Below are 12,323 nucleotides of genomic sequence, written 5' to 3' on the forward strand. Positions count from 1 at the left end.
GGGAGAAAGACACGGGGTGGGGGTTCCCCCCAAAACTAAATATCTGCTTAGAAAAGGAAGGGGTTCTGGGCCTTATGCTGGGCACCCTTTCCTGGGAGAGGGTGATCAGCTGTGTACGGCTCGGTCACCCTCTGCTGGGAAGGACACACGTAAATAATGCAGTGCGGTTTGGGACACAGACTTTCCTCCAGAACAATAACAAGCACCGCATATTGCATCTGCTGCAGAACTATGGAATGGAGCTTTCTAGAAAAGGCACATACCTGTTTTCTCAACTTATTTAAGAACGTCATCCAAGGGGCACCTGAGTGGCTCAGTCAGCCTTCGGCTCAGGTCATGACTCTGGGGTCCTGGGACCCGAGGCCCCGGTTGTGCTCCCTGCTCAGAGGGTTGTCTGCTTCCCCCTCTACCTCCCCCTGCTCATGCTGTCTCTCAAATAAAATAAATAAAATCTTTAAAAAAAAGAGCATGAGCTAAAGATCAGAAGTAATTATTTGCATCTATTTACCAAGCTGAGAACTCTATCATCTATCATCTGTCTATCATGTATCTATCTATCTATCTAGTTAATGTCAAGGGGGTTTAGGGCCATAATAGGGAATTTGGCCAATGGTTCCCTCACATAAGATGGTTTTCATGAAGGTCCTTAGAATCCTGAGTCTGTTAAAAAAGACTGTAGCATGTGACAGGGATGTCAACTGGCATCTTCCAAAGTACCTGGGACACTGGAGGCCTTGAAATAGTGAGCATTTGCCAATGCTCAGATGGCAGAGACAGTTATCTGGCCACATAAAATAAATCAGGAATGAGGAGACAGTGTTCTGGTGCTGGATTTAGCTCCTTACGTGTAAAGCCCGGGTGGCTCAGCGGTTTAGCGGAAAGTCCCACGTCAGGATCCCTGCCTGCTTCTCCCTCTGCCTGTGTCTCTGCCTCTCTCTCTCTTTCTGTGTCTCTCATGAGTAAAGAAATGAAATCTTTAAAAAAAAAAATAAAAGGCAGTGCTTTATGCAGACAACTCCTCAATTTGGACATATGAGATTCTTTGATCCCACCTTTAAAAAAAAAGACCAGACCCATGTCCCTGCCGCTGAAGGAGGTGAAGGGGTCATGGGCAGCATGCCCCCGGCAGGCGGCAAGGTCACGGGCAAGGACGCAGGGTGGGCAGGCGCGGGCACCTGGGTGGCACCTGGCCGCGTGCAGTCACCCCATGCGGTACCAGGCTCCCGGGCTGGTGCTGACCTCCCCTGATCTCCCCGACTTTGACTTGTGATGCTTTCCAGGAAGAAAGAAAGGTCCCCCCTCCGATACCAAAGAAGCCTCCCAAAGGGAAATTTCCCATCACGAGAGAAAAGTCTCTGGACCTGCCGGACAGACAGCGGCAAGAAGCCCGGAGGCGGCTCCTGGCTGCCAAGAGGGCGGCCTCGTTCCGCCAGAATTCGGCCTCGGAGCGCGCAGACAGCATCGAGATCTACATCCCCGAGGCCCAGACGCGTCTCTAGGGTCGGGGCGGCCCTCCCTCTTCCCCCTTTTGCTTTGTAAGGAAACACTTGTACAGTTTCTCCCCAACATGGTCATTTTCGTCTCGTGTCTCCGCCGAACGCGCCCCGTGGTGTCCCCTGTACCACGAACGCTCTGGAAGGCTTTGGTTTCCGCCTGCCACGCTCGCAGCCCGAACACCCGCTGCTTCCTCCTCATCGCGGGGTCGTCTGACTGCCAGTCCGCTGCGACCACGACGGTGAGGCGCAGGGCCACCCACCCGATCCACTCTGTCCTCGGGGGGTCACGAGAACCCCCTCTCGAGATGGAACCCGGCTTACAGTTTGTTATTTATATTTTTATAAATCGTGTGATAACCAGAGGCAAGAATAACAAATAGCAACCCGTGGGCGCATCTCAGACTCCCCGCACACACCGTGGAGGAAGATGCTGAGGCCGGAAGGGCGGGAAGACAGACCCGCCCCACCCCGGGGGGCGCTTCTCTCCAAATCCAGTGGACCCCAAGCCGGGGTCCTTGTGCCAAGTTTATGGGGATGAGAAGCCATCTCTCCAGCCACCCAGCTCCCTGCCACCCGGTTCTCCAGAAACCCCGGGGGAGCCACGTCTGAACCCATTGAAACTACCCAGCACAGCATCTACACAATCAAAAACATAAGCCGAATGTTCATTTACACGAGGGAGTGACATCTGCAAAGAGATCCAAGCCTCATGAAAGGCTGGGTGTCCTGTAGCAGGAGTCTGAAAAGAAAAAGCATGGCCCTCATTCTGATGCAAGCGTCATTGTTTGTCTTATTCCTTTGTAACTTCTATCACGCAAGTCTCGTCTTTAGTGTCCCCATTTATGGACATGTGATTTTTTTTATAGATGTATATATAAATTCTCAAACTGCTCTATCAGTTGACTTTCCAGGGTACCCTTAAAAAAATGTTTGCTTGTTTCAAATGACAGTTGTGATGTTGTAAAAAAAAGTTTAAGAAATACGAATGTGAGTGGTAAGTATATCTCAGTTTAAATGGTAAAGAAGAAATGTAGTTTACATTTGTATTTTTCCAGAATTCTTTTGTCCTATGCAGTATTGCTAAAGTCAAGAATATACTTCTTGCCTGTTTTAGACATGACAAACAAAAAAAAAAAGTCACATACGGTGATTTCCAGCTGTGGACTTTAAGAAATTAGTCTTCGGGATTCTGACTGGCACCGCAGAAAAGCAGAAAGGATTTGAACACAAAGGCTTTCCATTGGTTACAATTAGATTCAGACGCCGTGACTATATCATTCCAATGCTCCATGTGTCCCCATTCAGACACGTCCTTGGAGGAAGAGCCTGTCACATTTCTCCTTCCAGTCCCAAACTCGGAGTCCTCACTGTAACGTCAGGTGAGAGCAGGACTGCTCCTGAAGACGGGTGTGTCCCCCTGACACAGGCCCGGCTGGCCCGCGGGGCGCCAGGTGTGCGGCACGGCGGGGCAGCCCCGACTCACCTACCGTAGCACTTTCTCCCCTCAGCTTGACCCGCACTTTATGTCCCCCACTCCGCTGCAGCCTGGCGACCACGTCTTGGAGAGCCCACGGTGGGACCCTCGCCCGTCGGGGTTCGGCTCAGCCTGCAGTCCTCCTTTTCCTCATACTCACATTCCACAAAGCATGGGGTTCATTGGAGCACGGTGGATAGTAAAGCATGTTTAGCTTCAAAGTTTTACTTTTTTAAAGCTGAGTAGTTAAGGATTCCCTAAGAACAAAACCCTGTAAATTGAGCCTCATATCTGGTATCTCCTACCAAACAGCCTTAAAATATATTTGGAAGCAAAAATCAGTACGAATGTATATCCTTGAAAAATGCAAAAAAATAAAATCCCTGAAATATTCTTCTATAAATGAACCCTATTTCCCCAGAGTATTCAAAGCATTTTTTTCTACCTAAATAAATACCTAAATCCTGAGTAGTGTACAATGATGATGCTTCTTCTTATAGTCACTCTACTATGTCAAGAACAAGTGTATTTGCAAGTACTGGCATTTTAGACTTTAAAAATGATGTATTATTTAAGATGAAATGCTCTTTAGAAATAACCACAGAAAAGTCAAGTCAACGTAGACTCCTAGTAAGAGGAAATGTAAAATGCATACACGTTCGCCAGCCTGCTGACACCCCTGTATCTACCGGCAGCTGATGCATTTTATCCCATTTCCTTGAGCTTGTACAAAACATATAACAAAAAATTATCAAATTAGACAAGAATTATTCTCGATCTCAGATTCTCTGATCCTCACTTGAATGAAAATACTCACTGAATTTAGCTTTTTTTTTTTTATGTTTTGTATACTCATTTTTTATCTTAAGATCCCCAAAAGTCTTAGCCTAAACCCTCCCTAGATGAGCAAATTAACGTACAACTAAATTTGACAGCAGCCATTGATTCGCACGGGGGGGACAAACCCCTGTTTGGTCCACCGAGTCCCAAAGAAGGTCATGTGACGGACGCGCAGCCAGGGCCTGCTGCAGTGTTACCTGTCATGCTACATGACTAAGTGCAATATTCAGTTCTCATGCAGGTGACATTCCACCACGAAATGCAGACGATAAGCCATGTTTACATATTGTACGTGTAAAGAGAAATAAAACTGTTTATAATACTTGTGTTAATCGGTGAAGCTAATGTATTTCGGGCACTTCCAGCCGATGCCGGCTACAGAGCTTCAGTGTGACCATTTCACCGTGGTTCGGATAGAATTCTGATAGAAGGAGGCTGTGGGCAGTGAAAACGCCCCTTGCTGCACGACGTCACCGTGAACAAAGCTCACGTTGCTGCCTCCCTGGGAGATTCAGCGAAACCGCAAATTTCCAAAAATAAGAAATTATTTTGCTCAGAGCAGCCGGTTGACAACCCCATGCTGAAGGATTTCATTAACCTTCAGACCCAAAACACAGGTATGATAAACACCATCCTGAAGTTTCACAGAACCCAGAAAAGGTGAATGTCACTTGTTAACAAGAGCACTTTCAGTCGATCTCATCTCACGCGTCCTCATCGGTCATCGCTGTGTGTAACGTAAGCCTTGTGACTGGTAACTGCTGTTACCATGTTTTCTCAGCAAATTCATAGAACCATCTTAGAATGGTGTATGAAGAGTGGAACTGTTGTATGATACCAAAAATTCACATTTTTGTTTAAAAGGAAATACTGGCGTGTTCACCTCCGGATCAACACTAAAGACGTCTCACGTTAAATAGCAAAGTGTATCATTAGAGGAAAACATCACATATGGGGTCCCTCTTTAAAACAACAACCACCACACATACACGTAGCCAGAAAATCAGTGACCCGCAAAGTAGAGGGACTCGCCCTGCTGGCTCCGGTGGAGGTGGCCAGACCTGCAGCGGGCAGGCGGGCGGACCAGCGCAGAGCACACAACGCACGGGCTGCCGTCACCGCCTTATGTCAGCCTCCCTGCTTGCCTCACCTCGAGTTTCACCTTTCTGAGCAGTCTCCTTCACTCTGGTCAAAACCCCCCACGCTGTGTGCTTGCCCACCTGCACGGCCACCCTCACCCGCGGGATGGGCTTTCTGGAAAGTCGTTGCACTGCAGCCATTGGTCAAGATGCCCACGGGGACTGCACAGCGGGCGCCCGTCAGAGCAGCTCCCTGGCTGGGACCAGACCTCCCGGTGGCCAGCAGGGATCCTGGTCTGCGCCAGAAAGTCAGTCAAGCCGGACCTCGTGTGGCCCAGAGATTCGGACCCCGCAGAGCATCCTAGGCGAGACGCGGCTCCTGCTGAGCCACCCTATGCTGGGCAGGGCAGCAGCCTGGCTCCCAGGAGCCCTCGTGGACATCGGTCCAGTACCTGGGGTGAGCTGAGGAGCATGTGCGTCCCCAGGCTGCACAGAGGGGCCAGGCTGCTGTGCATGAGCATGGGGCCTTGGCTTCTCGGCGGCGGCAGCGGCAGCAAGAAACGTAGCAACAAGGCCCGTCCAACCTGCACGACCACGAGGGAGGGCACCTAGGTATGGCGTTTGACCCCCGCTTCTGAAAAGAAACGCTGCTGCCGACAAGTGTCGAGTCCAGTCCCCCAGAATCAGGCCTAAATGGTTAAATCCTGCCTGTCCCCGTGTGCTGCTTTCTTCTCAAGGCTTGAGCACTGATTTTTTTTTCTTTTTATTGCAAATTTAATGTACTCATCAGTAGTTGTAGACCGTGGTTTCCGATCTGTAGCCCCTTGGTACTTCCTGAGGGTTCTCTCGTTTTTATCTGCACATTTGTTTACACTTGTTTGAAAGTTTGGGTTGAGTACGGGATTCCAGAACCTGAAACCAGATCAGAAAACCACAAGTGGAAGAGATCAAGAATGTGGTGGGCTGCTGAGTGCTAACCCTGTCCACCACGCGGCTGGAGCACTCCGAGGCCTTCACCGTGCAGTCGGGCAGGTCCGGTGCCTTCGCCGCAGGGCCCGCCTTGGTCGCCGTGCTGTGCGGATGGTCGCCGTCCGGTGTGGGCAGCCAAGGATGTTGGAGGAGAGGTGCCTTGCACATGCCCTGCCACGTGCCCCGCGCACAGAGTGGCTGCACAGCGTTTCGGGAGTGAATGGTGAGCTCAGAATCTCTAGCCCGCTGGTCAGACCAGCTGGCCCCTGGTGGTGCATCAGCCAGACCAGGCTTCCCGTCTGTTTCTCCTGTCCCTTGTCTCCCTCCTAGATAGATTAGGAGTTCTGCTGTCGTGTGGGCTCTAAGGGCCTCCAGGCAGGCCGGCCCTCCTCCAGCGGTACCCCCTCCACCGGGCGTGGGAAGTTCGTGGAAGGAAGTCAGGTCCCTTCGTGCGTATCTCAGAGATCCAGCACCAACCAGAATTAGGCCGTGTTCTCACCGTCGCGTAAGATCGGCTGCGTCTTGGATGCGTGGAGAGAGAGCCAGCGAGACATTCCAGGGATGAAGGAAAACGTCGTTTGGGAGCACGCCAAGAGCGGAATCAGATGGATTCACCAAAGTTGCCGAACGTGTGCAAAGCTACCCTCCTAAGTCCAGCTTCTTGTCATGATTCTCTTTCACGCTTCGGAGAATGCAGAAGTGGTCCGTGGGAACGCTCCAAGAAAATGACATCTTTTCATCCCACAACATTGAAAAGTATAAGTCTATGAATCGCTCCCCCTAACCCTGGCATTTTTATCCAGCAGTAAAAGAAATTATTTCAAGTGTCAATCTAAACACAAGACAGACGACTTCTTTGCAGAGGAAATGTTAGTTACCTACTATAACACTACTTTTTAAAAGATTTTGTATAGACACAAACTAAGGTAACACAGGTTTACCGCCCTACTTTCTTAGATTTTATGTGACTCTTCATCATGGGTGCTTATTCCGAACCTGGGAGCTTGGGGGTCCGAGCTTTCATGTACTGAGTGGGGGAGAGGTGATGATGAAAGACGTGTGCCAGGTTCTTGTGCCAATTTAAGTACAAATTTCTCTCTTTCCAGTAGACGGTAGTCTCCATAGGCAGTGTGCTCTACCCTTCTGCTAACATCCTCGACGGAAGCGCTGAGGCCGTGTGTGGTTCCCTGTGGATGCCACCCACCCATCCTTTGGTTTTGCCCAATCTCACGACCACCACCCAGCCCTTGTCATTCCAACGTTAGGATCATATCACGTTCAAAGGGCTCAGCATGTGTGTCTCTCACTCCACCTATAACTGGTTTGCTGAATTCAAAGGTTTCCCCCACAGGTAGTAAATCCTAGGCTACTTTTGAACTCTGATTTCCAAACGCTTAAGCCACTTTCCTCTCGGACGGGTCCTTCCTGTCTAGAGACCAATTCACACCCCCGCCTCCATGTTACATGCCAAAATACCCAGGTGTGGCCTAAGGACTAAATTCAATGCCTCCTATAGAAATTCAAGGAATGTTAGAACCAGGAAACTAGCTGTTTAGTTAAAGGTTTAAAAAAAGTATATAAATATATATATATATATAAATATATATACATATGAAATCATATCGACAATGAGGATGAACAGAGTGCCAAATATTCAACATCTGTACAAAGTTACCCTTCACTGGAATTAAACTATTTTATGTAATTCTCTTTCTCATGCTTTTATGGTTCTTTTGATAAATTCTATTTAGTAGCATGCGGGATACCTAACCTGAATGTACAGTATGCGATCCATCACCGCCACCTCTTGCTTCTTGTTGATAACTTCTGATCAGAATGTTGGTCGTTTCTTCAAGGTACTACCAGGTTCTGTTGAGTTCTCCGTATTCATGACTTTTTTTTTTTCTTCACTCTCAGCTGATTATAAGAAAAACGTGCCATAACTCTTCTATGATGATGCCTCTCTCATTTGATCTCTGTATTGCTGGTGTTCACCTCTTGTAAATAGTTCTGCAATTAAATTTTTTGAGAAAAGTAATGTTTACTTTTTATTGGAGTGAATTCTCGTGTTATTTTAAACTCAGAAAACTTATATAGACCAAAGAATTTTATCGCAGAATGATAGCACCCTTCCCCCGTTCTATATTTCGTTGTCAAAATATCCTCAATTTCTCTATCTACAAAGAAGAAATGGACATTTATTAAGGCTACAGATTTCATATGTATGCAAAAATGGCACAGATTAAAATGAGTTTAAAATTAATAAATACTATGGCATTTAGTTAATGGTTGTTTTAGACTCTATTGAGTTTCAACGGGAAGAGACCCGTTGTTAGGTCATGACGCTGAGTCTCAGGTCCAGGCTGCAGTGTGAGACAGGTGGAGGGCTGCTGTGGCTGCCGCACCCCCGCCCTGCCCGGGCCGGAGTCCCTGCCACCAGCCAGCCCTGCGGCGCACTGCATCTCCTGGGGCGGGGAGCAGGCTCTTCCCCGTGCGGGCTACTCACTGGTTCCCCTGCTGCCTGTGTGGTCAGAAGGCAGCCTGGGCTTCCTCCTCCTGCCTGTTGACCATGTCAGTGTAGGGCTCCCCTCCTGAGTCTGACCCTGCAGCCCCCGAGGAGCAAGAACAATGGGGGGGTCCTGAGGAGGAGGAGCCCGTGCTCAAGGGCACCTGACGCCCCGCGTTCATCCAGGACCATGCTTCGTACTGTTTCCTCCCATCCACGTGCTCTGGACGTGGCAAAAGACGGACAAGAAGAGTCTCTGGTGAATGTCGGGACCACTGGGTCTCACTTCTGATCCTCCTCATGAGAGCCACCCAGTGGGCAAGGCATCCCTGCGGAAGCTGAATCCATACAGGGGCCCTGATCACGGAACCCCCTTGGCAACAATCGTGATTTATAGAAGTTTTCACCCAAGAGAAACCATTTCTAAAAGAAATTCAGAACGCATACCTCGTATTTGAGTTCTCCACTTACCCCATTTCTTTCTATAACACACTTGTAACTAGCAAAAAGAAGGCTTTTATATATATGCATTTTAATCCCATAATCCCTTAAAGAGAGTTTTAACTTACTTGGCATTACATGCTTATCCACATATGGTTTAGCACTGTTTTCCCAGAAGTCAGCAAAAGTGCAAAGTTCTCTAATACTCATTTTAAATGAGTTACTACTGGTTCTTCAGTTGTAACCAATGTACGGCGCCAGTGTGAGGTGCTCTGTGCCGGGGAGTGGGGCGGGGGCCGGGATACACGGGAATGCACTTCCCACGCGGTTTTCCCACGAGCTACAAGGTTCCCTCAAAACGGCCTATTGATTAAAAGTGATAATAGCGGCAAAACAGGAAGCAATGATTAGAGAAAGTCAGCTGCAACAATTTAGATGTTTTCAGCTTGCTGTATGCTATTTGAGATCTTAACTGAGTTGCCTTTTGAAAATGGGGACACTGGAAAGATTTCTGCTCTTTATTTTTGTTGATTTTTATTTTGTGAGCTGTGAAGTTAGCAACACTTAACATGTCCAGAGAGTTGTTACTTGATTCTTAATCATGTGAAGTTGTATCAGGAAGGAAACAAGGGTCTCAGAGGATACTACTTCAAGCCCTGGCATCCCACTGGGTTATGCCACCTGGCATCCTTGGGCACGCTCCATGCCACCGTTGTTGTGGTTTAAAATTGACTAGCTGGATTTTCTCCAAACAATTAGAGTACTGTGGCAATGAAAGTCCATTTCCAGATGACCTCATTACACCGCTATGGTCAAAATTCAATTTTCTACCAACAACATGCTGCGAAGCGGAGTTTCAGTGGCCGGGCAGGCCACATTCGAAATGCACGCACCTTGGAGAGTGTCCCCACGTGCAGGTCCTCCCTTCAAAGCCTCTGTGACACCACCCCACTGGGCTGCCAAGCCCGGGGTGGCCTCTCAGAGGCCCCCGCAGTCTCCTAGCCCCTTCCTCCTGCCTCCCAACCTGCCTCCCCTCATCTCAGCCACACGGTCCTCCAGGACCCTCTCTCCTGCGCCCAGGTATTGGTTCCCGCTGAGCTGGTCCCCAGCATCCAGGGTCCCAGCTCTGCCCTGGCACCTGGCCCAACCCCGTGAGGACCTCACCTTCACGGACACGTCGAACTCCTGCCAAGCTTGCACATTACCTCAGCTGTGACCTTGCAGGGTCACCCTTAGGTGGACCCAGCGAAATGATCACGTGGGGGTAGTGGGGGTGTTATTGCACTCACACTATGCAAGATGCACTTGTTAACTGGCCTGGGATCAGACTGTGAGCTCTCTGAGCACAAGATGAATCTTGAGTCCTGCTTTCTATCCGTGGCTCCCAGGAAGGCGTGTGGCAGTGAATACACACTCACGGTATTCCTACACACACTCTGGGTGACCACGATGATGAATGAATGGATCTCACCCTCTGTGCCTGCATCGGTCATTCGCTGATTCATTAAATATCTACTGAGCAACATTTAGGGACTGGGCACTGTGCTGGAGATACAGTAATTAGAGAGAGGAGAAAGAGAGAGTCATGATTTTGCACTTGCGAGCGACTACCCAGAGTGTCCTTGATCTCAAAGGGTCACAGATTTTCCTATTTAGCTTTAGGCTAAGAGGCCAGCCTGTTACTGTTGCATGGACGGGCCCACAGTGAGGGCCTTGGAGATCAGGGAACCTCCTTACCCAACGGCCCAGGGCCCGTGTGCGGGCTGGGTTAGTCGTAGCTGGGGGTGACTGCCTTTGGGGCCCGCCGGTACAGGAGCGGGACGGCAGCCCGGCCCGGCCCCGGAGCGAGACGTGACCCCGCTGCTCGTGGTCCCCCGGCAGGTGCGGCCTGGGAAATGGCCCGGGAGGCAGCAGGCGTGGCATTGCCCTCTTGGTGTAGGAAGGACCCCAGGGGACATCCTTCTGCGGCAGCTGGAAATCTGCCGAGATCTGAGGTGCCGAGAGATCACCAGGGTGGCAGGATTTTCTTGACCTCTCTGTCCATGTTGCTCCTCCCGGCCTCGGGGTCATTTCCATGCTTTCCTTCCTGCAATCACGGCCAGCACAGGACCTGCTAGCGCCACTGCGATCTGAGCCAAAGGGAGGGAGGGTCAGCTGTCCCGGCGCCCGCAAGGCCCCGCAGCCCTCGAAGGGGACTTGCCTTTGAGAACAGTGGAATCCAATCCGAATACATCTTGGACCTCCCAAGGCACCCGCTAGGTCCGCCCCGTCTACCCTTTCTCTGCCATCTCGTACTCACTAAGGAAATTTGGCCTGTCATTCGGTAAAAACTTCTAAAGTATTTCAAATGGTTAATTCTCACTAAGAGCTGGTTTTGATTGTATTTGAAGGAAAAAGTGGTTTCATAAGATTCTCCTAACAAACCAAAACGCTAGTGGCTTCTGCATCCCTAATGTCAAGGGAGCAACTTCCCTTAGAAATGTCCTCGTTCCCCATTTGAATCATGACTGACAGAAGCTTCCAGAGGTGAGAGACCTGGGCCTGTGAGGCCGGCGGTGCTCTGGACACTCCGACTCTAACGCGCTGGCCTGCTCTCACCGTGACAACCACCAAGAATTGGAACTAAGCAGCTGACCCTCAGCAAATGCATTCTGCAGACTCAGGAGTGACGAGGGGCCACCGGTGGCCAACAGGCTTCTGGAAGAACTTCGTTCCCAAAGTAAAACATCCTTTATTACAGTTGCCTGGGGACGTTTTGACTTCGGGCAAATGAAATTAGAGTCTGCAGATTGGACATGGGTTGGGACTCTGCCGCACGGGCGTCTGGAGGCAGGTTTCCTTCTGGCCTCCTCGCTTCCAGCCTCAGCACCCGCGGCCTCCGACCACCACCAATACCATCTCTAAGCCCTGATTTTTTTAAAAGACTTTATGTATTTATTCATGAGAGACACACAGAGAGGCAGAGACACAGGCAGAGGGAGAAGCAGGCTCCCTGCGGGGAGCCCGATGTGGGACTCGATCCCGGGACTCCAGGGTCATGCCCTGGGCCCAAGGCAGACGCTCAACTGCTGAGCCACCCGGTTGCCCAAGCCCTGGTGTTTGAGTTAAAAAACAGTTGATGTTGTTTCTACATACCGATTTTTGTTCAAGGAATTTACATCCCCAGGGACTGGGGAACCAGCAGTGCTCTTCAAACTATGAGCAGTTTGCTACGAGCTTTCATGAAATGCAATGCTCTGGGGACCCGGGACCGTCATACCAGCCTGTCACCAGCAATTCTTCTCTGAACCAACCAATAGAGTGTGACTCAGAAGGTAAGCTCTACTAAGAAGGCTGACATCACACTCGGAGTAGCAAGTGACACATCTTTTATCTTAATCCCTAGATAAGATCAACCAACAATTGTTATCTCTAGGGAGCTATTTTTTTGTGCGAAAAATACCAAGAGCTTTTTTTCCACAACCGGTTTGCACCAGAACACAGGTGTCATGAAAACCACAGCTAAACCTAAACTAAAA

General features: G+C 49.7%; 1 protein-coding gene across 7 annotated transcripts in view; it reads left to right on the top strand.

The window, feature by feature from the left end:
• The window catches only part of DLGAP2 (DLG associated protein 2), a 693,430-nt gene extending 685,291 nt beyond the window's left edge, over positions 1-8,139 (top strand). For all 7 annotated transcript variants that reach the window (XM_038585891.1, XM_038585894.1, XM_038585892.1 and 4 more), the window contains one exon: positions 1,281-8,139. In XM_038585891.1, the coding sequence (XP_038441819.1) occupies positions 1,281-1,499 (219 nt within the window). In that variant the 3' untranslated portion in view covers positions 1,500-8,139. The remainder of the gene's footprint in view (positions 1-1,280) is intronic.
• Positions 8,140-12,323: the final 4,184 nt, after the last annotated feature.

The sequence above is a fragment of the Canis lupus genome, chromosome 37 (genome assembly GCF_011100685.1).
Source record: "Canis lupus familiaris isolate Mischka breed German Shepherd chromosome 37, alternate assembly UU_Cfam_GSD_1.0, whole genome shotgun sequence".
Classification (NCBI taxonomy): domain Eukaryota; kingdom Metazoa; phylum Chordata; class Mammalia; order Carnivora; family Canidae; genus Canis; species Canis lupus.